Source organism: Amphiprion ocellaris, chromosome 9, assembly GCF_022539595.1.
Source record: "Amphiprion ocellaris isolate individual 3 ecotype Okinawa chromosome 9, ASM2253959v1, whole genome shotgun sequence".
NCBI classification, from domain to species: Eukaryota; Metazoa; Chordata; class Actinopteri; family Pomacentridae; genus Amphiprion; species Amphiprion ocellaris.
This window is the reverse complement of record NC_072774.1, coordinates 9,042,271-9,069,504: the sequence shown is the minus strand read 5'-3', so window position 1 is coordinate 9,069,504 and position 27,234 is coordinate 9,042,271. Positions and strand designations below refer to the sequence as shown.

Genomic DNA, 27,234 nt, shown 5'->3' with positions numbered 1-27,234 from the left:
ATTAAATATAAATATATTAAAAAGCTAGAATATTACATAAAATTATAAATATTTGAAAAAACAATGTTAACTACTTTCTTAAAAAAAATTTGCCGAACAAAATTAAACAAAGAACAACGTAATTAGAATATATCTTCCTCCGTTCCTTTTTACGGTGCACAAGATCGTTAACTTTCCCTGAAGTAGAGGGAACTAATCATACTATTACAATGTTTCTTAACGACTTCTTTTACAAAAGGAACAATATGCGTTTGTCTATAAGCAAAGAGAGTTTCAGGCGGGCGGAGTTTCTTTCAGCGCTCTGATAATCGCGAACCGCTCCGTTGTGTGGTGTATCGGTTAGCGCTGTGATAAAAACAAGCGAACTATCAGGAAGCTTTCGCTACTGTTGTTTATGTCCACAGACAAGTGGTTTAGCCGTAAATGCAGCAATTGCTAACTATTAGATTTAAACGACAACGACAGTAACGGCCACAGGTTTGTAGCCGGCAGCAGACTTTTAGTTTCGAAGACATTTCAGTGGAAGAAGTATTATCTTTAAGTCGCCACAGCCTCGTTGAGCTACAGAACGGTTAGCTAGCTTCCTCTTGACTGCAGCCGTTGCGACATGTCAGAGTCCGGCCACAGTCAGCCTGGTATGTACGGCCAGGGACGCAGGAGGAGGCGACGCCGGGGAGACAGAGATGTTGGACCTCCGGGGCAAAACCTGTCCGGTCCCAGTCGAGATCGAGAATACCAGCCGAGAGAACGAAGGGTAATGCAGACACAAATCTAAGATATCCGGGTTGCTTTGAGTGTTGCTTTTATTTCTATATGTCAGAACGCTGACGTATTTGCAAAATTTTCTAATCAGGATGGCAGCGAGGATCCACCAGGCCCTCTCATTCAGAAAACCCCCATCATTCTTGCCAAACCTCCAGGAGAAAGGGTACGTTAGCTCCTTTTGCAACTCTATTTGTTGACTACAAACAGCAACACACTGCATGGTGTTGGAACAGTTTGATTCTCCCAGGTGTTACTTTGTTTACAGAGCAGTCAGACTGATAACAAAGCAAGAATATTCATCTGTGAGACTGCGACATGGGTATATTAAACGTCACATTATTGGATTTAAGAACAAAGTTTGGGAACAGTTACATTTACAGTAGGTCCGAATTGTCAGTTAGGATATTGTCAAACTTCAAAGCAGAGGAGCTGCATTTTTTTTTTCCAATTGAGGGGAAATGTGTCACAAAATACCATTAAAAATGAAGCATTGTAGTGCTGCAGAGATGCCTCAGCCTACAAATCATGCTTTTGTTTGGTAGGGCAGGGCTGCACAGTGGCATAGTGATTAGCACTTTCGCCTTGCAGCTAGAAGATTCCCAGTTCGCGTCCCAGCCTTGACTGGATCTTTCTGCATGGAGTTTGCATGTTCTCCCTGTGCATGCGTGGGTTTTCTACAGGTTCTCCGGCTTCCTCCCACAGTCCAAAAATATGCTGAGGTTAATCGATGATTCTAAATTGCCCGTAGGTGTGAATGCAAGTGTGATTGTTAGTCTGTATATGTAGCCCTGAGACAGACTGGTCCAGGGTGTCCCCAGCCTTCGCCCCAAGTCAGCTGGGATAGACTCCAGCCCCCCTGCGACCCACGACCCTAATGAGGATTAAATGGTGTATAGGTAATGGATGGATGGACAGACCACAGCAACAGTCACATTATTTTTATGTTGTTTCAGTGAAATATACATGAAAAAGTCACATTTCTACTTAAATTAAGACTTGTATCATTATGCAGTATCCCCTTGTTCAGCCTTAATTTATAGTAATTCATTTAGGGGAGGTTTTTGTTCAAAGAGATGTCTGCATGTACATGATTCATCCAGAATTTCCACACTGCCAGAACCAATGAGTCACAGATAAAAAGTGATCATTCCAACCAGTGCAGCTTATATCTGTAAAAGTATTCGACCTCTAATCGAACCTTGAATCCTTTCCCAGGCTAAGCCTTCCCAGAATGCGCCTGTCAGTGGAGCTCCGGTCCTGGATAAGCCCATCATGCTCATGAAAGCCAGAGATGACGCAGGGAAGCCAGGGACTCCTCCAGAGGCAGCAGCTCAGTCTTCTGGTCCTGGACCCTCCAAGATGGAGAGGGAAGGGCAGCGTCCTACTCAGCCCGTATACCAGATTCAGAATAGAGGAATGGGTGCTTCTGCATCAAGTAGTGCTGTGGATCGTGAGTTATTATAGGTTTTAGGATTTTTTTTCTTCTGTAAATGAAAAAAAAACTTCCTCCTTGCATAGTCATGAAGGCCAAATTATGTATGAAGACACAAGCAGCTTAAATCTTTTCATGTGACTTCCAGCCATGGTCGGCCAGTCCAAACTCCTTCCTCCAGAGAAAATGAAGCACAGCATCAAGCTAGTGGATGATCAGATGAATTGGTGCGACAGTGCCATGGAGGTGAGTTAGTCTTTAGTAATGTAAATAGATTGAGGTCAGAATATTTAGTGGTGTTTTCAGTGTACTTAATGCAGAAAGTGGTGTTTTGTTGTGATGTGCTGCAGTATTTGAGGGACCAGACGGACATGTTGGTGGTGGGAGTCATCGGCCTGCAGGGGACCGGGAAATCTACGATCATGTCGCTGTTGTCTGCCAACACGTCTGAGGAGGATCAAAGGTAACACTAAGAACATGAATGTGAGGTAGTCGTGAAATAATGAGCAACTACTTAGTAACTACTGTCACTGTGATGTTTCATTTGTAGAGGGTTCACAAAAAGAATCCCTCATGTTTAAGTCAAGATTAATGAATTAATAGTTATTGTATTTGGTGCTCAGTGTTTAAACAACTGATGAAGAAAGTGAAGAGTATGACCAATTTGTGAATAGTTAAGATCAAATTGTTACTCAGTTCCTATTTTATTTCTATTTTTTATTTGTACATATCTAGAGAACAGCTACAACTGATACAGCTTCTGCTCACTCACTTGCTCCTCCTGTTGTGTATTTTAAGGCTGCGCAAAAAACATGAAGTACTCTTTCTGAATACACAGGGGCGAGATAATGCTTCCATAGAGTGGAATTGTCTGCTCCTTACTGTAATGAATATTTACAACCTGTGTATACACTTATTAATTGCAGTTGCAGTACATAATTTTCTTTTAGATTGCATAGATTTTAATTAATATCAGCATTGTCTTGTAAAATCTGGAAAAATTACTTTCTTAGTCCTTGGGTTCTGTGTGATAAATATGTTTATTTATTTGAACAGGAGTTATGTATTCAGAGCACAGACGCAAGAAATCAAGGAAAGAGGAGGAAACCAGAGCACAGGCATTGATTTCTTCATCACACAGGAGAGAGTCATCTTCTTAGACACACAGGTAAGACTGAGTTTCCTTTGGTGTCATATTTTCATTGTGCTGCCAAATTGCAAGCAACTCATAAACTGACTGAAATGTTACCTTGGAATTGAAAGAATATACTTTTAGTCTGTAAAACAGTAAATAAATGCCTTTCTTCTTCCTTCAGCCAATGCTCAGCCCTTCTATCCTGGACCATCTTATTAACAATGATCGGAAGTTGCCTCCAGAGTACAACCTTCCTCATACATACGTTGAGATGCAGGTATGTGGCTGGCCTGCAGGGGGCAGTACTTGCGCCAGTGTGTGTAATTACTCCTGAGATTTATTGTTATATGATGGTTTAGTGATCTTTTCAGTTCCTCTGTTGATACGTACTGTACATTCACATGTAAACACATTTGTACTCTGTGTAATCTGTCACCAGTCCCTTCAGATCGCCGCCTTCCTGTTCACAGTGTGCCATGTAGTGATAGTGGTTCAAGACTGGTTCACCGACCTAAACCTTTACAGGTAGGCAGCTTTTTCATCTGCGTCGTGCTGTTCACTGAGCAGGCTCACATGACAAACGGAGAGGGCAGCTCTCAGGAAGGGTTTGACTGGATGGAATGTTGAGCATTTCATGTTGTGTCTTGAAAGGATATTTGCTTTTACTTTTTCATAAGCTCAATAATGTGATGCTGTCAGTTGGTCTTATAAACAGCAAATGCGGGGCAAAGCCAGACCGGTTGAAAATGACTGACTTCATTCACCTTGTACGGTACACCAATACCTGTCAGGAATCTTGTTGTGATTCGAACTGAATTATGATGGATTATCGCAGAAAGACTCTTTACTTGTGCATGCTGATCTGGGCTAAAGCAGGCAAATTATCATCGAATGTGAGTTTTTACAAACTTTTGCCAAGCTGAAAGTTGTAACTGGATAGTTGAAGGCAATAAAATGGTTAGGAGGAAGGTCAGCTGGGCCTTGAAAGTAAAGAAAACATCTAACAACTTTAATGACATGGAAAGTTTAGTAAATAAATGGTAGGTTCACATTTTTTCCAAGCACTTTCTGCTAGCAGAAAGGTTCCATCTTGATTTTTTTTAATGTAAGTGAATGAGGACAGAATTCACAATGCTACATCTGGGCAAAATTTAAAAAATAACTAATGCTGTGTAAGGCTTCAGCAGTCTAAATCAGACTAATCAAACGGCCATAAAGTCCAAATTATTGATTTTTATTACCATCCTGCCACAGCTCAGCATCTGGGAAAACACAGAGGGAACTTTATACTGAAACGTTCTGACTAACAGACTGTTGACGCCCCATTTTAGCTTCCCTGGCATATAAAAATGTATTTGTCTAGAGATTATGTTCACCACTCAAGCTCACGTTACTGTCAAACTGCCTGTGAAACACTCATTCATACCTTTAGTTATGTAACTCTTGGGTGGTTACTTGGATGTTACCAAGACCATCTTGTTATCCTCAATCACTGCTCACCACTCAGTTAGGACCGAAGAAGCCTCTTGCATGAGAGGTGAAATGTCTCAAGAAAAAATAAATTCCAATGACCTTCTACTGACGCACGTAGGATTACCTGGATGACTGAGAATCCACACAGATATTTTATGGCAAGTTACGCCACTGTGTGCGCTTTAAAATGGCATTGAACGTAACATTGAGCTTTATCCTTGTTGACCACATCAAGATGCTGTCCACACACACATATATGTAGTGATGACAGTGCAAGGTAGATTTAAAGTTTCCCACAATTAGGGTTTTTTTTTGTTTAATAATGTGGTAAATGCATTTCCCTGATCTTAGAACTTTTTCAAAGCAGGTTTTTTCAGAATTTCTTCAATACTGTATCGTCTGTATCTGTATTTAATAGCTTAAAGCTGCCTTCTTCACTGTCTTTTGAGCGTTATTATGCTTCTTTTCATGTTGAGAAGTTCGTCTTGATTTACATATGGGTCAGCTCAAATCATCATATTTTTCTGTTCGACCATCTTTGATTTGCTCAAAAATTTTCTAGCATGAAATACGGATATTCAAAAGAAAATTGCTCACCCGCAGTCAGAGACTATTTGATCTATTTGTCCAATATTGCAGATTCTGAATAAATGACATGATGAGAAATAACAATTAGATTTCCAACCTTTTATGTTTAATAGTTCCTTATTTACTGTCATCCAAACATAGCCTCAAATTTCAATGGGCAAAAAAATGTGCTAAAATTGGGTTGATGGGCTGAAAAATGAAAATAATTTGAAGCCGTCATGAAAAGTCCTGTCTTTGAGCACACTTTAACAAAAATATTGATAGAGCAGAAGACAGCTAGTGTTTTTTTGTCTGAATCACATGTAGCAGCATGTTACAATAGTACAACACAAAAGATATGCAGTACTTTCTAATATGAAATTCTTGGTCACCTAAATGAAAAGGAAGTTATTTTGTTGAACTTTCATAACTGATTGAGCAAGTATGACAAGTTGTACCACAAAAACAGAAATGTTGGTAGACTGTCTTATCCAAGTAGAACAGAGTACTGTTTTTTTTTTAAAAACATGTATAATTTATGATAAATAAAGAGTCAAGCAGAAGGCCCCTGTTGCTTAGAGATGGAATAACTTGTATGTATATAACTGTATATACCTTCCCATTAGGAACAATTCGCCACCCTCATAGTTGTTGCCTCATGATTGCAGATGTCGCTGCCACATATTAAGTTATGTTCACTTGTACCATGTCATGTTTTTGAACAGGTTCCTTCAGACTGCTGAGATGCTGAAACCGTCCACTCCGTCAGCAAGCCACGACAGCACCGGCTCTTCAGGCAGCGACGATGGAGCCGAATATTATCCTCATATAGGTGGCTGCTTCACATAGAAACACGCAATCTCACACACCAACCAGCTTTAGTTCTATCAAAGTTTGTCTTCCTTAAATGTCACTCTCTTCCAGTGTTCCTCCAGAATAAGGCCAGACGAGATGATTTCTGTCCAAGAAATCTGAAGAACATGCATATGGTGGTGGACAAGCTAATGGCTCATTCTCATCTCAAATACAAAGGTATGTAGCAGAATAGCAGCTGTAAAACAAAAACTTTACTTGATGATTCAAATTTTGCACTTGTTTACAATCAGGGCACCACTCAGAAATTTTTTTTTAATTAAATAACATCCGAGAGGCCACCCAGATAGCTTAGCTGGCTGAGCAGGTGATCCATACACAAGCGATTATCATGCAATGATTCTGGAAAGAGGAATTCTTTAATCAGTGCTCCACGTAGCAGCTTGAAGTTGGCCTTGACCTGGTCTGTCTGGTGGTCAAGAAAGTTACAAACTGGAGGTTTTCCTGATAACGTAGAGAGCATCATGGCTGGTTGCTTGATTCTGCGTGGATGTCATGACCCCTTGAAGGACTTGAGTTGAAAGTGTCAATGTTTGGGGCCAATTTATTAAGGTCTTTGTGCCACACCTTTACTTGAGATTAGGAGCTGTAGGCTTTTCCATCATTTGCTCCATTGTTTGAGATGCTTCTTCTTGGGTTTGTGTAGACATCTTCTGGGTGTTGGCTTTGTAGCACATTGTACCAGTGAGCTTCTGCTTCGGCACAATGCATCTGACTTTGGATTGGTGGTGCAGTTTGGCTCAGGGGCAGTGACCTTGCCTGACAGTACAGTCTTAACTCGTGGACTTGAGTCAGTTTGTTAATTTCACTGTGTGTTGCTCTTTGTCAGCTTTGTGCTTTTGCTTGAGCTTCAGTATTTGGTCTTGGGTGAGCCGCAGGTCTCGGCTTAGATTTGGTATGTATTTAATTGCATCATGTAGCTGGTTCTTTACAATTTCGGTCCGACTGTTCTTGCCCTGGGGCTCATCTTTCATTTGGTCCATGAAGGTTTCAACTTGTTCAAGTCTTTGTGTTTTGTCATCTCTGGCTGTGTTTGTAAACTTTGTTGGCTGGTTGGCGACAGCCTGCGGTTCCAGCATGGCTGTTCACAGTTTCTCAGTTTGTTCTGTGGAAATGTTTTCTTCTTTTCGGTGCTCATCCATTTGCCTCTGGTTTTGCATCTCGTACAGAGGTGCATCTGTTTTTCTCAGCTTCAGCTGGGTCATGAGGTAGGGAATGACAGAGTCACAAGTTTTTATGGCGTCTGGGTTACTATAATTAAGATTTAACTCCTCTGGTTTCCTGGTTCTTGTTTTTAGCCATAGCCTGGAAGGTTATCACCAGTCATGGCACTGAGCCAGGTTTCCATATCTTCCCATGGGAAAGGATGAATGATTTGGTTGTTGATTATGGTAGGTGACACTGGCATGTTGGGAGTTCGGTGTGAATAGAAAAATGCACAGCGGTTCTTAAGACAATGATTCTACAATTGTACAATTTCACACACGCAAGGATCTTGTCAGGAGAAAACAACTTGGATAAGTGTCATAAAACAAATTCAAGTGTGATAATAGGAGAATTGGTGCCTACAGGCAGTGCAGGAGGTAACAGGAATTATTTGTTATTATTTTTACTGTCTTATTTTGCAGTCTGTCAAGTGCAAAGGTGCTCGGGGAAGAGCTGGGTTTTTAGTCCTTTCTTAAATACTGAGAGAGACTCTGCAGATTGAAGACTTGCAGACTTAGCAGGACTTATCCATTGGAAATCATACAAGGAACAATTGATTAAATTGTGGGGGTGTTTCCAAGCCCCATCAATTCTTGCCGCCCGCTACATATTTAGGTCAGGTGATTCAGTATCCATACATAACGTACACATGCATATCACACTCCTGTGCTCAGCGCAAGGTCATTTTGTTTGTGGATACATCTATATTAAATGGCCACATTCCATGTTGCTGTGTTTTGTGATCATCAGCAACTAATAAACAAATGCTGCATGTAAAAAAAATAAATAAATAAAAAATGCTGCATTTCTGACAATGCCATATGTGGGAATGAACAGCCTTGGCAGAGTATTGTGCTCTCTGAATGCTTTTCTTGTTTCCTTATGTAACTTTGTAACTTTGTGGTTGCATCGTCTTTGAGTTATGATGGTTCTTCAATTGTGTTTTTGTGTGAGAGGACCTGAATCAGGAAGTAAAAGGAGATACAGGAGGAAGTGACTTTAACTGTAAAACAGTTCACATCAACTCAATCCCTAGTTCACTGCAAAACTGTGCAAAAGGCTGATCACTTTTAAACACAACCAATACACAATTTAAAATAAAAAACAACAAGTAAAAGATTAGATGTTTCTGAAGTTAGATGTAAAGTTCTCTGTTTTACTCAGTGCAGAGGTAGAAACTCTGTTAGACCCTCAAAGCTGAGACTAGGGTTAGGGTAAGAGTAGGTCAGTCTCACTTAAAACACAGGGGAGACTACTTCTTAAATCACAGCTTGAAGTTTTATCATCAACTTTGCCAATAGACCTGATCACAGCAGCTGTTTAAGTGTGATTACACAAGACTCTGTGTGGGTTTCAACATTTATCAAGCAGTTTTGCTTCTTCACAATTAAACAACAGCTTCTTTTCACTCTAACTTGGATTCAAAACAACAACATGTGTTGGATCAATTCCAACATGGATAGAGAATAATCTTAATCAGGGTTCAATTTATTAGCCGCACTGGAGCTCTGGTGCAGACAGATTCTTTGGTATCACATCAGTTGAATCTGGCACAGTGCAGCAAAGTTCACTATATATTCAAAACTTAGTTACAATTCTGGGGCTCACAGCAATCTAATTACTCAGGCTGCAACTTAAATCTAATTTTCTGGAACTTTTCTGGACAATACAAAACTCCATCTAAAAGCACTCCAATTTCAAACTTACCACAGATCTGTATTATCAATCATTAAACGTACACCAATGAGCAAGCACAAAATATATGAGCATTAGATGACTCATCTAATGACATAAAAATCTATTAGTGGACACAGCTGCAAAGACTTGACTGGAAAGACTGCTTAAGTGCTTTGGTATAATAGCATGGATATGATACAGTGGCAAGAAACAGGAAGTGAAACTTTCTTCTCCTGATCATATTCTTCATAAGCAGTACTGATTCTCAGCTGAAGAGATATATTGTAGCTGCAAACGTCTTGAGCAGTACATTACTAGTGTAAACTGTATTTATTGCATTGCCACATGAGCCTACATGCATTCGATTGGTGATGCAGAAAATGCATATATGTTTTTACTTGGTCCTGGTTTGCTGCACATTTCGTTTTACCCTGCCGATACTGCAACTAATAGAACACAGATTAATTTTGCTTTATGAATAATTTTCTTTTATCCTCCGGTATGGGACACTGTTCTACCTAAATGCACTGAAGCAGCTGGGATTAAGAGTTTTCACAGTTTTCCTGCAATAAATTATTATAAGAACCCGTTTTTCCTGACTGAAGTAAGCACATTGGCACAGTTCGTGTGACAGAAAAGTCAAATGAGGTGTCTGAGTGAGAGAACACACAGAGTCTGATGAAGAAAACCTGGTAAACAAAGAAAGCTGATAACCAATAATTTTCTCCGATTGGGGTTTTAGGTTTTGTCAAACCAGCTAGTGCAAAGAAATCCCAACAATGCTGAACCTGCTTTATACTGCACCCCACAGGTGTGACCTAACAGTATCATTTGAGGTTATTGCGGCTGTTATACAGCGATTATCAGATACTAGATTCACTTACTTTTCACTGGAAATGCCACGAGTATGTTCAATAAACACACCGATGGGAATATTGGAGCGCATGCTATCAGCTTAAGCAGGTCTGTCTTTAGTCGTGACAGTGATAAGGTCAGGCTTAGATAAGTTCATGCAGAAAAGCAGGAAATTCCAAATGCTCTTTTCTTGTCGTTGCATGTATTTGGTTTAGATGTTGTATTAACAAAGTACTTCCCACAATTTCCCACACTGTTTGTGTTCAGGTACATTGTCCATGCTAGACTGCAATATCTTCCCAGGCCTGGGGCAGGACTATCTGGCACCCGAGGTCAACATGTTCTTGCTCCCAGCGCAGGAGAACGATGGGGAGGATAATCTGACTAAAGCAGGTTGTAGAGGATCTCGTTTTCTCTTAAGACAACACTCTTCTGTATTGTGTGTGATATATACTAATTCTTGTATGATCTTTCAGGCTCAGGAACGTACCCCCTCTTCTCTCTGCTGCCTGGCTACAGAGGACACCCTTCTTTCTCCACCATGGTCTCAAAACTCCGCAGCCAAATACTGGCCATGCCCCGCTGTCAGCTGTCACACACCATTCTCACTGAGAAAAACTGGTAAACATTGCATACTGCTGTATGTGTTTTCTATTTAGAAGAATGCCATTCATCAAAAACAGAGTGGTGTGCAAATCAGAAATGAAGGAGAGCAACCAAACATGACATGTAACAGCAAGGGTGTCATTTCGAGAGAACAGATATGCAGTTTGTCAACCAGAGGCAAAAATTAATGCTTTTTAATGCATTTTGAGTATGGTAGACAGCCACAGGAAATCTTCAGAATTAAAAAACACATTTGAGCTCTGTTCAGAACCGCACCCACTTTAATGTCTATGACTGAGAGTAATGGAGACAAGAATTGCTACCATTAGACAAACCAGTATGTTTTATCACTCCGCCAAGGAATTCGGCGGAGTTATGTGATGATTGGCATTGGTTTGTTTGTCTGTCTGTCTGTCTGTCTGTTGGCAACATTACTTAAAAAAGAATAACGGATTTGGATGAAATTTTCAGGGAAGGTCAGAAATGACACAAAGACCAAGTGATTAGATTTTGGCAGTGATGCGGCTTATAGTCTGGATCCATGGATTTGTTAAAGGTTTCTGTATCATTACGAGATAGCGGCACGGTGTCACTGTAACTATGACAACAAGTGAACACTACATCAGCTGCCTGCTGACAATCACATGATTGTGATCCTACTACAAATCAACCGTTACGGACTTATCGGGACGTATCAGTCAGAAATGATACAAGGAACAACTGATTAACTCGTGGGGGTGTTTCTGAGCCCCATCAATTTCCACCGCCTGCTACATATTTAGGCGACGTGATTCTGTATCCGTACATCATGTACACATGTAAAACACGCCTGTGCTCAGCACAAGGTCATTTTGTTTGTGGGTACATCTATATTAAATGGCCGCATTCTATTTAGCTCAACAACATTCATCATGTCTTCTTATTAATACAGTAGTTTTGATTTCTTTTGTTCAGACATGCTTTTCTTGTTATCTATATGCCATTCTAGGTTTTTATCTGTCTCTTGAATCCTGATGATTTTATGTCTGTATGTTTTATTTTGCTGTCTTGAGAAGCACTTTGTAACTTGAATTTTTAAAAATGCTCTATAAAAAAGATTATTAATTATGTTGTTTCTCCATTGCAGCTATTTGCTACATTTAGCATTGCTAAACTATGTCTATGTTAGAAAATTAGTTTAAAAGTGAGAGATTTCATATCTTATAACTTGTTCTGACCAACCACCTATCCCACAAGGTGATATGATCCTTAAACGTTTACCCATGAAGAATTTTTTAAGGTTTTTCTGGTGAGTTATCAGAAAACAGACAACGCATTTGGGTACCTATGTCATAGACATTACACTGGTGCAGTTTTGCTATTGAAGCTATGATATAATCAATGATATTGATGCTCAGTATATGTAAAATTGATTTGGTTGCAGTCTTTAACAACACTCTAATAATGCTGTAATCCAGTTTAGAGAAACTTTGAGTTTACAAAAATGTTAACTTCTCATCAGTGCTGCACAAAAGCATAACCCACATTTCCTGTCCCGCTTTCTTTGTCGGCTTTACAGGTTTCACTACGCAGCTCGTATCTGGGACGGGGTGAAAAAGTCCTCAGCCCTCTCCGAATACAGCCGCCTGCTCTGCTAACACCTGGGTTCAAAAGCTGTTCTCTACAATATACAGCCTTCTGTAACCGGGTACATGAAGAAAAACGTGCCTGGAAATGGAAGCTGTCGTTTGCACCCTACAGGAGGGACAAGTGAAACTGGAGTTAAAGGATAATAACGGCTTATTTGATGCATTAATGCGATGTTGAAATGTACCTGACTTATCCAGATCTATAATGCTCCATGGCAGAAAGTTGCCTCACTGCCCTCAGGAAATGTAATGTTTACCGACAAGGCTGCAGTGGGGAGAGTGACAAAAAAAAAGCAGCAGAAATCCAGTTCTCTGCACATGTCTAAGCAAGATGTGACCACATTTCTATGAGCAAGCCATTATTCATAGCGTACCGATGGTTTTCTGAGACGAAAATACAACCTTCTGTAAGTTCTTTTTTAATATCTTTAAAATGTAAATTAAAAAAGAGTAAGGTAATTGTCATTTACTCAGAAATTAAAAGAAACTCTAATGAAAGACTTCTTGTGTGGTGCGAGTCTCTGCCCGTAGGGTTTATTTTTTTAGCATTTTACACTTGCTGAGATGAGAATGACAAGAAATTTGAATATGTTATCTTATGCTTCAGGGAATAATGGCTGCAAAGTGAATGCATTCTCTCTATGACTGACACGCTGTTGATTGTCAAAGAAACTACCACATCTATTATTAATAATAATAATAATAATAATAATAATAATAATAATAATAATAATAATAATAATAATAATAATAATAATAATAATAATAATAAAAACATTGTTGGTTGCTTCCATATAGTACTCATATGACGAAACAATACAACTTTTCTCTGATCTGAAGCTTTAAACACAAGGAAAACTTTTTTGAAAGTCACATTTTGTCTCTATGAGAGGAATGAGGGTGTGGTCTGAGAGGGAAGACAACCCCTCCTCAGGAGAGCTTCTTCTAGCCCGAAGAGATCAAACTAAATCTCATTTGTTTCCCATCATCATAAAATGCATCTCCTTACGCTGATCCTTGGGACTGTGCTTCTCCCCAAAGGCAAGTTTTTATTCTGTTGTCTGTTTTCTGTCTTCTTGTTGTTTTACCTTTCTCTCCAGCACTTTGGCCTTTTCAAATACTGCTAAAGACGTGGTATTTTTAAATCCAGCATATATGCTTCATGTTGTTTTGCTTTTCTGTTGCACATCTGCAGCTTTTTCACAGATGGAAACATCAAAATTGCAGCTGGCATATGTTGCATAGCTCATTTTTGTAGCTGTATTTAAACTGATTCATTTACTTCAGAGTTAATGTGTTAAAACTATTTTTTTATTCTTTATAGACAAGTGAAGTTGATATTGCTTATTTTGTGTTTTATCAGTCTTCACCCTGAAATGTCATCAGTGTTTAATGGAAAACTCTGGAACCTGCGCTGACACTATAGAATGTCCTCTACAGGGCCATCAGTGTGGCGCCATCAGAATTGTTACATATACAGGTATGTTAGTTGGTAGGTCCCTGTTATTTCTTGGCACTGGCTCAGTGTATAATTGCCATTCACTTTTTTGCAGGTGCCTCAAAACTCGCTGATCTTGCTTCGAAAGGCTGTGTTTCGGCTGCAGAATGTGTTGAAGGGTCAATCAACTTTGGACTTGCAAAGAATGTGATTACCAGCAGGTGCTGCAACTCCGATCTCTGCAACACTCAACCTGCCCCGGGTAACTTACTGTCTGTTGATGCATCTTTGCAGCACTGGGGAATTTTTATTTGTTTTAACTGGCACTTTGTTGCATGAGAAACTACTACACAAACCTTATGACTGCCTTCGAAGTTAGCGCTGTTATTCAGCATGTTTTGTTTGCTGAAACTACCATAATTAAGTTTGATTTTCCTGACTGGGTGGAACAGAAATTGTCAGAGAAACAAGACGAGTCAGGATCATCTTTGACAGGGGAGCTGGAGGGTGTGGTAATCACGGCTCACGGTTTTTATTCTCAGATTATTACTTGCAAGATCAGTTTCTCATAGTCGCACACTGTAAAAATAACAAAAAATTCCCACATTGGAAATTCAAATTTGATGAAATTAAAATCATACTATAAATAAACCAGTGGCACAAATCTTTGGATTATTTTTTCACATGAATGTTAATTTTTAAATGGTTAGTTAGAAGTATATTGTATGTTTCATTTTACAGATGCTGGCCAGTCCTACCCAAATGGCAAAAAATGCTTCTACTGTGATGGACAATCGTGCACTGCAACTCTAAACTGTAAGGGGAATGAGGACCACTGCATCTCATCAACAGGTAACAGCCCTACGGCATGTAGTATCTACTATGTGCGCCGCATATTTCCTCCTCTCAGAGGAATGTTTAGTGACTCCAGCACATTTATCACAGCTTGAAGCTGACACACTAACATTACTATCATTCTGACAGTGGATACAGGAGGACAGCTGGTGACTGTGAAGGGCTGTGCTTCAAAGGTTATGTGCTCAGGTATAGAAGTTGCTCAGAAGGTGGGAACCATTGGAAAGGACACCAGCTGCTGCCAGGGCAACTTCTGCAACAGTGCCACCAGTACAACTGCTGACATTCTGCTGTTGGTGGCACCGCTGGTCTCTGTGGTCTGGTTTTCTTAGTTTTGATTTTCATTTTGCACAACCTCATAGTGCTTAAATCTGCCTCATTACTGTTTCAGATGTGTGAGAAAGTAGAAATGTAGAAATGAAAAGACTTTTTTCTTCTTTGTGTCTTGCATCATGTAGTTTTTAAACTGCTTATTTTTTTCCTCTTTCACTTTTTTTTTTTTTTTTTTTTTTACAAGTTGGCGAAAAACAGCCCTGTCTGTGTTTATTCTTTTTAGTAAACCAAGGAGAAAGTAGAAGATATCCTGATGCATATTTTTGGTTGTGAGTGCTGTTAGTAAATGACACTTTTTGTATTTAGAAATATATTTTTTAAAGTTTTATTATTGATATATAGCAAAAATAAATTTCTTAAAATTCTACTGAATGTATTTCTGTGTCCGTCTTTTATTGAGCTGTCTAAATCCTCTGTCAGTCCCATCAAAAAGCTTAAAATGTTAAATGTTCCCATTAGGCATACAACCATCGTGAATATGCACTTACAAAGATTTCCCATGGAATGTTGCAGAGTAGTGTATGAATGTTTACAAACCATTATGTACATAATGATGAGCATTCTCTTAATTACTCATGACAAACCTCCAAATTCTGTTGGCAGAAATGTTTACTTACAGACATGAACAAAAGTTTTCACACTTTTAAAGGCCATATATGTTATGGCAGTCTTAAGTTTCCAGTGGTCAAAATGAAATTGCGAGACTTTTTGTAACATAATTGACAGGTATCATAGTTGACATTTTGCTGTTTTCAGGCCTAAAAACAACATTTCTTTTATTCTAAACAACACCACATCGTACTGTTAGACAAAGAGTCTTCTAAATATTATATATATATATATATATATATATATATATATACAATTGAGTAAAATTTAAAGTTGTTTCTAAAGATATTGTAGTAAACCTGTTGACATGCGATAAATCCACAATTGACTCACACACTACTTTATTTTAAATAACTAAGAAAGCCTTGGAGTCTTGCCAGTCTTTTCTCCAGGAGGAAATGACATCATGTGGAGCAGGTCATGTGATCTGGAATTGACAAACTTCCGGAGAGGGGTTTTTGTAACAGGTAACTTAGTTGAAAGCAATGTTCCCTCTAGTTTTTCCTGAGTCTGAGCAAACACACAAACTCCCTGAGCGTCCCTTGGACCACTGTGAGCAACATCAGACGTGTGCACTGTGGTCACACCAGCATCACATCCATTCAAGTTACATGGTTCATTAAAAGAATCAAATTACAGCATTTACATTTCTGTTAAAACACTTTGTCAACAGGAGCCAGTTGAAGGCTGCAGTGATTTTAGTGACACTACAATGTATCAGAGTGAAGTTATTGAATATTTGTCTCTCTTTACTGTTGCAGCGGTTTTGCAAATTGCAGACGGACCCTGTTCACTCCATAGACACCAATGTTATTCCTGTAGCTTGAAAGACAGCTACTTTTGATAAAACTGGGCTTGTAGCACATTGTCTGCCTTGCAACAATGGGAAAGAGGCACCGTTTATGTTTTGACAACCTATATCTAATGAGTTATTGATGCTGGAAGTCTGAATCTGAATATCTTTCCAACTTTACTGAACTTGGGGCCACTACCACCTAAGGAGTGATATATTTAATTTTGAAAAAAAGCATTTAGCCATACTTAAAGCTTTAAGTGCTTTATTAACACGGAACTAAAAATTTTGTGTTGTTTTATTATCACAGGTTCTGTCTGAAAAGAGGTGGCATCATTTTAAACAGTGAAATCAAACTAACAAAATGTAATGACCAACCAGTGAGCAATACTGGATTCTACAAAAACATAAACAACTTTTTTTAAAATCTAAATCTTATCTTAACACAGTTAATGTGTTAACTTATTTATGTGTGTATGCATGTATTTATTGATTTATTTAGTACTGTTAACATATCAGAGTTCTGAGTGAATTTTTCTTAAGATAGGCAAAGGCCATTTATTGATTACATATAGGCTATTAAATGTTTCTTAAAAACTAAAAAGCATTAAAAAAAAAAACAACTTAGGCATTTATTGAGTCACTAAAATACTGTAGAGTACAGACCACATCAGCATGATTATAAGCATCCTCTGGTAAATTAACAACCAGATACTGATGTCTCTCACCATATGGACTTCAGGAGATGACTGGGGGATGATAAACTGTGACCTACTGGTTGGGTTCTCTCTGTTCTCATGTTTCTTACATGTTTGTCCCCTGACAGCCGGGTCCTAATGTTTTTTGAGCAACACACCATACTATGACGTTTTTACAATGATGGTTCTACTATGAAGCCAGTTTGACATGTTCAGGTGTTCTTTGTGTGAAAACTCAGAGATTTCAGGTATCAGAAGGTGGTTTTCAACTTTCTTTGTTAACTTTCTGCCTCAACTTTAAACTAAATTTCCTTCACTAAGCCAGCCCTCTGGACTTCCAGTAAGCTGTGTTCCTATTGGCTGTCCAGGTGGCTGCTTGGTGTTATCAGGAACACCTGAGCAGCTTGGTGTTATCAGGAACACCTGAGCAGCTCAGTGTCTTCCTGCTTCATGTGGCTCAGTCAAACATTTCCTCTGTTTCTCTTCACCAGTGAACAGGGTTTGGCTCCATTGCTTTAGTCTGTTCTTTAGGCGTTGGCTTGCAGCTTCCAGCAGTAAAATCGTCTTTAATGTGTTTCTTGGTGTGTTTTAGGGCTTTGTACTGGATAGTTGTCTTGGTAAAGGTGGTTCTTTAGCCACAGTTAGCACATGGTGCTAATGTGTGCAGTGATTAGTGGATTTGGTACAGCTGAGTTGTGTCTTTATCTTGGCTGTAGTGAGTCTTCAGAGGTTTTTGGTCAGATACATTCTGTATTCTTGTTTGTGAACCAACGTTGGTTGTCCAGAAGGTAAGAGTTCCTGTCCTGATTCTCTGTTCTCAGAGGTTCTCTGGTAGGCTGCAGGAGACTTTAGCGTTTGGGTTGTGCTAGTTTGGTTTTTGTATGGTTTCATTTGGACGACTATCTTGAGGCCCCTCCATGTGGTTTAGTGAGGTTTTCTGGAACAGTTCTACAAAGCAACCTGCAGCAGAAGAGACTTTGAGAGTTTTTAGGAAGTTCTGGAGACCAGACTTTAGAGCAGCAGAAACATTTATCAGCAGTTTGAGCAGGAGAAGGTGAGCTTCAGAGTAGAAATGAGATGGAAACCTTCTTGACCCGTGTGGTGAGGTCCTGTACCAAGAGTTTGAGCAGGTTGTGAAGAGTCTGTAGTTCTTTGGTCTGAAAGCACAAGAAGAGTCGACTCATTAAAGGAGAAAACAGGAGATATTGTTGGTTCTTCTGTCGCTCTGCAGTTTCCTTACACTGAATATCAAGTTTATATTTTAAATGATTTCCCATGTGAGCCCAAGAAGACTTCAATAAACTCCATCCATCCCCTGGACACAACATATTTTATTACCATGTTAAATCTTTTTTGTTTGTTTGTTTTTGAGTTTTAATCATAGTTTTAGCATAGTTTTTTCTCTTTGCTTGTTTAGTTTTGTAATCTGTGTGAAAGGTGCTAAACAAATAAAGCTGAATGGATAAACTGAATAATAGACTAACTCATGATTGTGACAACAGAAGTATTTTCATTGTGATTTAAGGGTTTGTTTCATTTTTAAGGTTGGGGTTAAAATCTTGACAGAAAAAAAGATTAAAGAAATAAACTATAGTAAAAAAGCAATTAAATCAAAGGAAAAAACATATAATAAATATAATTAATATAATAAAACTTTTAAAAAGAAAATTAAACGTTAAATACAATGAAATCATATTACACAAAATATTTGATTAGATAATTAAATGGAAGATACAAAGCATGTAATTATGAAATTAAACAAAAATTTGGAAACAAAAATATTAAACATTAAAGATGAAATATTTTAGATAATTAAACATTTAAAAAATACAATTAAACAAGAATATTACACATTTAGAAAAATACAAAACATTTAATTAGATTATTAAACCTTTAAAAGTCAATACATTTAATAAAAAATTAAATGTTTAATTAGAAAATTAAATCTTAAAGACAATAAAACTTTAAATAGGAGTTAAACAGAAACTACAATGAAGCATTAAAAAAGAAAATTAAACATTAAAAGGTGGTAAAACATTCAAAAAGAAAAACCTTAAAGATTTAATCGAAAAATAAAACATTGGGAAAGAAAAGGAAATTTTTCAAACAAGCCGATAAAACATTTGAAAAAACAACAATTAAACATTAAAAAGACAAAACATTTCGAAATCAGATCAGACATTAGAACAGAATAAAAGGTGAGAAAAGAGCAAAACTAAACATTTAAGAAGAATCAAACTAAAGATAAAACCTTTGAAAGGGCACCAGTTAAACTTTAGAAGATCAAATTAAAAAGAAGAAACAAAGTGTTTTCTAGTCTGAAATGAAAACATCAAGTTGTTTCTTCAAACATTTCCTCTTTCTATGTTCTTGGTTTGATTGTGGACAGATTTACTAAGAACTCATTTCAGAAAACTGCTTTCCAGATAAAGTCTAATAGTAGTTGACGGCATTTATCAAACTAATGTTACCTTCTGATCTCCACAAACTTTACTGTTCAGTGAAGAGAATCAAAGTTTGTTCAGGATTTCTAAAAAACCCACAGGTGAAGGTCTGAGAAGAACTCCAATTGATGGTCTAAATGTGAAATCAAGACTCATGGTCACAAGTTTTAAGGCTTCTGTTAACCAGACAGTTCAAACTAACAGAGAAGTACTGAGAAACTTTTAAGATTTCAGTCCTCAGACTGTCTGAAGGTTCAAACGAACAGAGAACTACCCAGGAACTTAGAAGATATCAGTCCTTGGACTGTCTGAAAGTTAAATCTAACAGAGAACGACTGTGGGACTTAGAAAATTTCAGCCCTCAGACTGTCTGAAGGTTCAAACTAACAGAGAACTACTCAGGAACTTCGAAGATATCAGCCCTTGGACTGTCTGAAAGTTCAATCTCACAGAGAACTACTGTGGGACTTAGAAAATTTCAGCCCTCAGACTGTGTGAAAGCTCAGGTCCTGAGGACTCGGGAGGTGTGGAGGCTTGGAAAGTCTTGGAACTGAGGGTTCCACCCTCCAGCACAAAGGCTGAAGTCCAACCTCCTGAGAAAAATGGTCGAGTCGAGATTCGAGTTAAAAAAAAACTCGAACATGACAAAAAATAGATGATAAATGCGCAAAAACCAGAAGAATTAGTATCTGAGCGAGTAGCTCAGGGGGATAAGAGGAGAGACTACAGAGCGGAGGGTCGCAGGTTCAAGACCCGCCACCGGCCTTTTTCTTTCTTTGTCTTTGTCAGAACTTTGAGAAAATTTAAGAAGTGTCTGGTCTTGAACCAGCGACCTGTAGCTCCATAGGCAAGTCCTTAACTCACTGAGCTACAGATCAGATGAAAAGAAATAATTTCGTCGTCCCTTTGGCATCGAAGTTTCCAAGTGACCACATGGGTGGAGCCAAGGCGGAGTCTGGGTGGAGTCAGGGCGGAGAGTAGGTGGGGAGGTGGGTGGCGGCCTCCCCCCTCTACTCCCCCACCTCCCTCCACCACCCACCACACCTTCCCCCGCCCGACGAGTTTTTCGAGTCTCCACGAGTTCCTCGAGTCTCGACAGGTTTTCCCGAGTTTCTGGAGTTTCCACCAGGTCGGAGGCAGAACAAGTTGTCATGAAGAGGTGTTGAAGTCGGCCAGGATGGACTGACTTTTTACAGCGACGAGAAGGAAGATGACGAGAAGAGCAAGTCTTTAACCACCATCCATAAAATCCATGGAGTCGCTCCACAGAAATGAAGGGAGGTCAACTTTTATCAACCTCCATCCAGATGTTCAAGTCGATATCTTTGACATTTTTAGCACCACAAACCTTTAGTATCACACTTTATTATCCTTTATTAGGACTTTCATGGAATCCACCAGCAGATTTAGTTTTTGTTGAGATACTTTATTCTTGTCGTCGTGGGGCTGCAGTATTTAAAACTGTTCCTTCTATTTGACCTCATGTTTATTAGTTTCAGTGGAGAAAGTTTGAATTGTCAATTAGTCTCTTAAAAACTAAATAATAAATTGGATTAGTCAAGAGGTTTAAATTTCTTACTTTGTCATATTTTAAATATGACAAAAAAATATAAAAATAAAGCATCTTGAGACAATTTGACCTGTAATTGGCATTATATAAATAAAATTGAATTAAAATTGTATGTATCTTGTAATGTTGGAGTAATTCAGCCATATATGTTAGAAAACACATTTTCTTTGTCCATTAATCTGTTGTTTTCTCCAGTAATTAATTTCTTGTTTTGGTTTATAAAATGTCAAGCCCAAATATATTCAGTTTACGGTCATAAAAACCAAAAAGATTTACATTCATGATGCAGGAATCATGCAGTTTTTCACTTTTTATCTTAGTTTAGTCAGAAAGATAGTTGATAATGTGTGAATTGTTGCAGCTTGTGAGCCGTAGAAGGTTTTAATCTTTGGGGCCGAGTGTCCAAAAACATTTAGAAACCAACATCAACAAAGCACTCAACAAAGATTTGAACATCATTAAAGGGAAATCCAGCTTTTGCATGACAATGTCTAATTAAAGGACATTTATTTCCAATGTAAATGTGTGATATTCATCCTCTGGAGCTTTCTCTTCACATCGTCTTCCACCTGCACTGGTTTGGTCAGGAGCATGTGCAACAAACATTTGAAAAACTGCACTTTAACATCAATGAATGACACTGAAGTTTAATCTCTACATAAATGAGACTGAGTCTGGATGTGCTGCTCTGTCATTAACTCCTAAGTTTAGGGAAAGTTCAAACAAAAGAGGACAGTTCAGATCAGACTTGAGAATGAGCTTATTTTGAACAAACATCTCAGACTTTCTGAGCTTCAGCACCTCTAGCAAGATATTTTAACCACAAGCAATTCAAGAGATCCAGAAGTTGGAGAGAGTTAGCTTTAGCTGAGCCAAAGAACATGTGGGATGCTAACCTAGCAAACATTTCAGACATTTCTCTGTGAATTCTGAGAAATAATTTACTATTTAATGACAGAGCTACACATCTTAACTCAGTCTCATTAAAACAGACTCTAATTCAGTGTCATCCATCCATATTAAAGTGCAGTTACCCAAAATGTTTGTTGCATGAGCTCCAACAAAACCTGTCCAGGTAGAAGGCCACTTTGACAAACAGGAAGTGGAAGATTCCAAGCAGATTTATAGAAGGGGGAACCGGACTGTACTAAGTGTGGTCGAGTATAGAGGGGTGTTTTGTGGTTTTTTTAAGGCTGATAATGATTATTAGTGAGACATTTGGAGTCGATATTCATTTGCAGTAAATGAAAGTATTTAAAATCTTGAGTTAAACTTAGAAGAACACAAACTAACAGAAAACTTTGTTGATACGTTTTTGTTTTGTTTACAGATGTTAAGTTAAAGGAGTTTTATTTGTGACGCATAACCAATCAAATCACTCCAGAAGACAGAGCGACCACAGGTAGATAAAGGTTCAGAGCCAAAGTAGCACCATTTTAAAATGTATTTATTACCGTAAATCAGTAAAAAATAAAATACTGATAATCAGTAAATCAGTCAGCCCACAATTACTACAATTCTACAATGTATGCCTCTTTCCTTTGACTTGTTATTTGTACAATATACGATGTATATGATGGCGTTTTTTCATACCAAAGGCTATACTATGATGTTTTCTAAGAGACATACGATGCTACTCTGGTTGTTCTGGCTGCTGCACTCTTCCTCTGTTGTTTTCTGGATTGTACTCAGCTGCATGCCTTCGTCCACCCGGCCTCCGTTGACTCGTCCCGCCTGCCGTCTCTGGAGCTGAAGCTGGATTGGAACAGACCAAAGTACAGTCCAATCATGATGTCAGCTGCCTCTCAAAAGGCTCCTTCATCTGGCAGGTGGTGGCACTTCTTCTGAGGGGAAGCTGAGCTGGCCCGGCAGAACTTTGGAGATGTGTTCCAGTGGTTGGTGGATGTGCGGGGAGATAGAGAGGGACCTTTGAATTATTCAGAAAAGAAAACAGGGAACCCATTGGTAGTTTTAGTTTAGGGTGCTACTGCAGTGTGTTTTTGGGCTTGAAGAGGCGAACAGGAAGAGTTTTTTTTTCGTATTTATTATCTTTTACTTTGTTGCTGGTTGGAATGCCCATCAATGTCAACATGAAGTTCACTTTTAGTTCTGTTTATTTATTTTTATTTTACTAACACCCATTTGTTTTTAACCCCCTCACATGTTGTGTTGTTGTAAACTTACTCTTTCAAATAAATTCTCGTCTAACCCTCTGGAAACCAGTGTTTGGACTGTTTTTGTGTTGCTCCTCACCTACTGACAGCTGTGGACTAAAGGCTATACTGTGACGTTTTTAGAGCGACATGCTATACTATGATGCACACTATACTATAGGTTTTTTTAATTGACGTATTACTGTGACTTTTTTTGTTTTAGTTTTTTTTTTTTTTTTTTAGCAACATATAAGAATTCGAACAGTTTTAAAACTTACTATACTTTTACTTGTGCAATGAAATTATTATTCTATGGCATTTTTTAGACGACATATTATACTCTGATGTTTTCTTGAATTACATACTATTTTGACAATATATTGCACCATGACATTTTTTGAACCACATATCATACATGACAATTTTAGGCAACATCCTATCATTTTGCACTTTTTGAACCACATAATAATCTATGTTTTGTTTTTTTTTTTCTTGCCAACATGCTGTACTATGAACTACAGGCCATACTATGTCATTCTTGAGTAAAGCATACTATACTTTGACATTTTCTGAACTACATCCTATACTATGGCGTTATACACAGAGTGCTTTGGTTACATGTTGATTTATAATCTAGATTTTTTTCTGTTTTGTTTTTTGACGGGATTACCACAGACCTGACCGTGAACACCGTTGACACCCACCTCGGGGAGACTAAGATCTCAAGGCTGCTTGGTCATGGTCTTTCTGGCACGTACTCTTCCAAGATGAGCCGGGAAGTTTAACACTGATGGAATGACACCAGGTCTAAGCCGACAAACTTCCAATTCCTCCTCAACCCATAGTCTCTGGGAAACCTACATGGAGTAAGAAAAGTAGACAGAGAAGTAAGTAAGTCTGTACACAACATATTAAAAAAAGAAATCATGCTAATAAATTAAGCACAAATAACCGAATTCACCAATATACTGGAGACCAGAGCTATTTAATTTGATAAGTATAACCTTGTTTAGTAACATCTGAATTATTTGAGAGCAGTCCTAAAGAACTGCCTGTAATCACAATCATAAAATGGGTTTGGAGGAAGAACATAGATGGTAATCTGGATATACATGAGTTAGGCTTTATAACTACTATTGGTAGTATTGGTGGTAGCAATGTGACTACTACTAGTAGTAGTGGTGATACACTACTGCTGCTGATACTGGCACTGCTACTACAAATTGTAATACTATTACAAATGCTGACACTACTTCTATGACTCGAACAGCTGTTTATACTACTACTACTGCTTGTACTTTTAGTATTACTACTACTGCTTGTACAACTATACTACAGCTACTATTAATCATCTGGTATTTGGTTGTCAAGCTGCTAGCTCGCCTTAATGTTTTGCTAGTGGCTAACTAGTTAGCTCTCATAGACTGGAAGCTCTCAACAAGATTTAATACTGGAAAAAGAGCCAAAAACTATTCTTACCTATGAAAAGTCATTCCAAGTTTCCTTGTCTCAATCGTACGACACAGTGTGTAACTGTATGCAGCACAGTGAGCCGGCATACTTGTTTCCGTTTTCACGCCGTCTACATCAACAGAATGCACTGAAACTTTGCCCCCACTAGCTTAGCCTCGCAGTAGTACGCAGCTCAAAGGGGCGTGTCCTATCTACTCATTCATATCTATGAGAACAACGTAGCTGCACATAAGGACGCCTGTCAATGACGTTGATTAGCTGCATAAATACCATTATATACAGTCTGTGGTAAATACGTATGTGAATCGCATCATTGGCTGCAGCAGCCAGTCACCGGTCACTCACTGACTCACACTGAAAAATAGCACAGAATGAATTGTTACGTGTTTATTTTATTTACAATTTAGGTTGGATTTTTTTTTTTTGTGCGCAGCGCAGATTTTCTGTGCGCGAAGAGCGTGTCAGCAGTGCGCAATTGCGCACGCGCGCAGTTTAGAGGGAACAGTGGTTGAAAGTGATTTCTCAGACACAGATACAATTTATTTTCTATATAAAATTTGATATGTTGCCAAAAAAAGAAATATCTGTCATGATTATCTAATAATAATAATAATACCTTTAATTTATAATGCACTTTACATATAAAATCTCAAAGTGCTAGTGCTATCTCAACTTAATAAAAAGAACACAATCAAAACAATTTTTGAATGAACTCATTTTATTATTGTTTTGGCTAATTAGAAGGTGGCTGTTGTTAAATTTGGATGGTTATTTAGTTGACATTTTAGTGATATCCAGTCATTTATTATTAAAAAGTGATCTTTTCCATAATAAATAGTTGTGGAATTTGTAAAAACATGTCCATAATGAACATAAAAACATTACTTTTTTTACTTTTAATAAAAATGTATGCAAGATATATTCCATGGACTTCAAAAGTCCCTCAATTATATATTGACCCACATGCACTTGGAAGGATTTCCCATGGAATGTTTCAGAGAAGTGTATGCGTGTTTACAAACCATTATGTACATAATGATAGCATTCTCTTTCTAACTCATGACAAACCTCCAAATTCTGTTTGCAGAAATGTTTACTTACAGACGTGAACAAACGTTTTCACACATTTTTAAAGGCCACATAAGGTGATCGTGAGTTTCCAGTTACTCCAACAATTTAAATTTTCTATGATGGAATCACTGAAACACGAGTCTTTGTCACACAAAAAAGTCATGCACTCTAGTTCTTTCATATATTTATTTATTGTTTTCTGGAAATAAGACAATCTCCTTGGTCAAAAATGATCATGCAGCAACTTAAAGTTTAACTTTTGGTAATGTAGAAAGCTATGTTAATTAAATTTGCTAAGTGACTTATAATCTTCTTATGAGTGATTATGATTCATTACAACTGGTGACTCATCTGATGCAATTTAATTAGTGTCCATTTGATACACTCATCAGACTCATCCACAAACACTACAATGGTAAAGTCTGAGGAGCTCAGCAAATATCTGAAAAAGCAAACAAAGTCATTTGGAGGCATTTTAAGCAGCTACTGATTCCAAAATCATCTGTGCAAACCATTGTTTGTAAGCATGAAGTGCATGGTATAGTTGTGTCACCTGCTGCTGAGAGAAAATTGGTCACGATGGTCAAGAGTCAATCAGGAATCACTAAAAAGCAGGTCTTCAATGAATTATTCAATAAATTCTGCTGGAACCCAGGTGTCTGTGCCCATAGAGGTGCAATGAGCTGAGAGGCTGCCGATCAAGAAGGAAGCACTTTCTCCAGAAACGGCAAGGTAAAGCTTAACTAATGTTTGCTGCTAATCACATGGACAAAAAAAAAGACCTTCTGAAGGAAAGTTCTGTGCTCAGATGAAACAGAAATTTTCATTACCAAAATGCTCCTGTTGGAGGGCTTTAGCTGTTTCAAAGCCTCTGTCTGCACTCATGTGTAAACAACTTTGCACAAGCTCTCTTGGATGCCCTTTGGTGTACCTTTCCAGATAGTACATGCAGTCTCCTTTAGCTGCACAGTTATCTTCAACACAGTGTTTAAAGGCTTGCATGAACATCTTGAATTTTAAAGGGTCTCCTTCAAAGACCGGTATCTCTTGGTGGAAGTTGACTTGACCGCTGTTGTTGTAGTAGCAGTTCAGATACTTGATTTTGCTTCTGTAAAATCTGAAGTATACTGTTATCAGCTGTATGTACAACAGTTCCATCCTCTTTTCCACTTTTGACACAGATACTGTTGCAGAAAAATGTCTTCACAACTTGGGGCTTCTTCAGTTCTTGCTCTAAGTTCTGATTTTCTAAAGAGTTTGCAGATTCAAAAATAATAGCTGCCTAAGTCTCACCAATGCAGGCAGTGAAGAGTCTAGGAGTCAGTCTTCAGATTCAAAGAAGATGTGTTTATTCCTCAAAGTACAGGCCAAACACACTGAGAGATGCCCCGGGGCATGTCTGAAGACCCCATCTGATGCACTGGCTTTTATACTGTTTGGTCCTGGTGGTTTTCCACGCCCCAGGCCCATCCTTCTTTTATGACAGGCTTCCTACATTTGACACCATTGTATCACTAGTTTCGATTCTAGTGGAGCCAGGTGGAGGTAGCCCCCCCCCTTCTGGCTCCACTCCCATCCTC

General features: G+C 38.4%; 2 protein-coding genes and 1 long non-coding RNA gene across 4 annotated transcripts; 2 read left to right on the top strand and 1 right to left on the bottom strand.

Moving 5' to 3' along the window:
- The first annotated feature begins 350 nt into the window (after window positions 1–350).
- Window positions 351–12,717, top strand: smg9 (SMG9 nonsense mediated mRNA decay factor). Its single transcript, XM_023283169.3, has 13 exons — window positions 351–754; window positions 854–928; window positions 1,981–2,215; window positions 2,346–2,443; window positions 2,548–2,660; window positions 3,254–3,365; window positions 3,514–3,609; window positions 3,772–3,857; window positions 6,098–6,204; window positions 6,297–6,404; window positions 10,251–10,376; window positions 10,460–10,604; window positions 12,148–12,717. Exons 1-13 carry the CDS (start codon window positions 608–610, stop codon window positions 12,224–12,226), a joined length of 1,527 nt encoding a protein of 508 aa, XP_023138937.1. The 5' UTR covers window positions 351–607; the 3' UTR covers window positions 12,227–12,717.
- A 144-nt stretch (window positions 12,718–12,861) lies between these two features.
- LOC111577103 (urokinase plasminogen activator surface receptor-like) lies at window positions 12,862–15,210 on the top strand. The gene is made up of 5 exons (XM_023283199.3): window positions 12,862–13,258; window positions 13,581–13,697; window positions 13,771–13,917; window positions 14,397–14,507; window positions 14,640–15,210. Exons 1-5 carry the CDS (start codon window positions 13,213–13,215, stop codon window positions 14,840–14,842), a joined length of 624 nt encoding a protein of 207 aa, XP_023138967.1. The 5' UTR covers window positions 12,862–13,212; the 3' UTR covers window positions 14,843–15,210.
- A 1,992-nt stretch (window positions 15,211–17,202) lies between these two features.
- Window positions 17,203–27,163, bottom strand: LOC129349643 (uncharacterized). Of its 2 annotated transcripts, none has more exons than XR_008602719.1 (3): window positions 24,590–27,163; window positions 23,815–23,967; window positions 17,203–18,100 (listed from the first exon to the last, which is right to left on the bottom strand). It is a non-coding gene; the product is annotated as an uncharacterized LOC129349643 (long non-coding RNA). The 2 variants fall into 2 exon arrangements; XR_008602718.1 differs by lacking the exon at window positions 17,203–18,100 and adding an exon at window positions 22,389–22,884 and having other exon boundaries at window positions 24,590–27,159.
- Between the last annotated feature and the right edge of the window lie 71 nt (window positions 27,164–27,234).

Excerpts from the sequence above, each read along its gene's own strand:
- LOC111577103 (XM_023283199.3), top strand. The coding sequence starts at position 13,213 with ATGCATCTCCTTACGCTGATCCTTGGGACTGTGCTTCTCCCCAAAG. Across the intron at positions 13,698-13,770 it reads CAGAATTGTTACATATACAG|GTGCCTCAAAACTCGCTGAT; the intron begins GTATGTTAGTTG and ends ACTTTTTTGCAG. Across the intron at positions 14,508-14,639 it reads CCACTGCATCTCATCAACAG|TGGATACAGGAGGACAGCTG; the intron begins GTAACAGCCCTA and ends TCATTCTGACAG.
- smg9 (XM_023283169.3), top strand. The coding sequence starts at position 608 with ATGTCAGAGTCCGGCCACAGTCAGCCTGGTATGTACGGCCAGGGACGC. Across the intron at positions 2,444-2,547 it reads GGTGCGACAGTGCCATGGAG|TATTTGAGGGACCAGACGGA; the intron begins GTGAGTTAGTCT and ends GATGTGCTGCAG. Across the intron at positions 3,610-3,771 it reads ATACATACGTTGAGATGCAG|TCCCTTCAGATCGCCGCCTT; the intron begins GTATGTGGCTGG and ends ATCTGTCACCAG.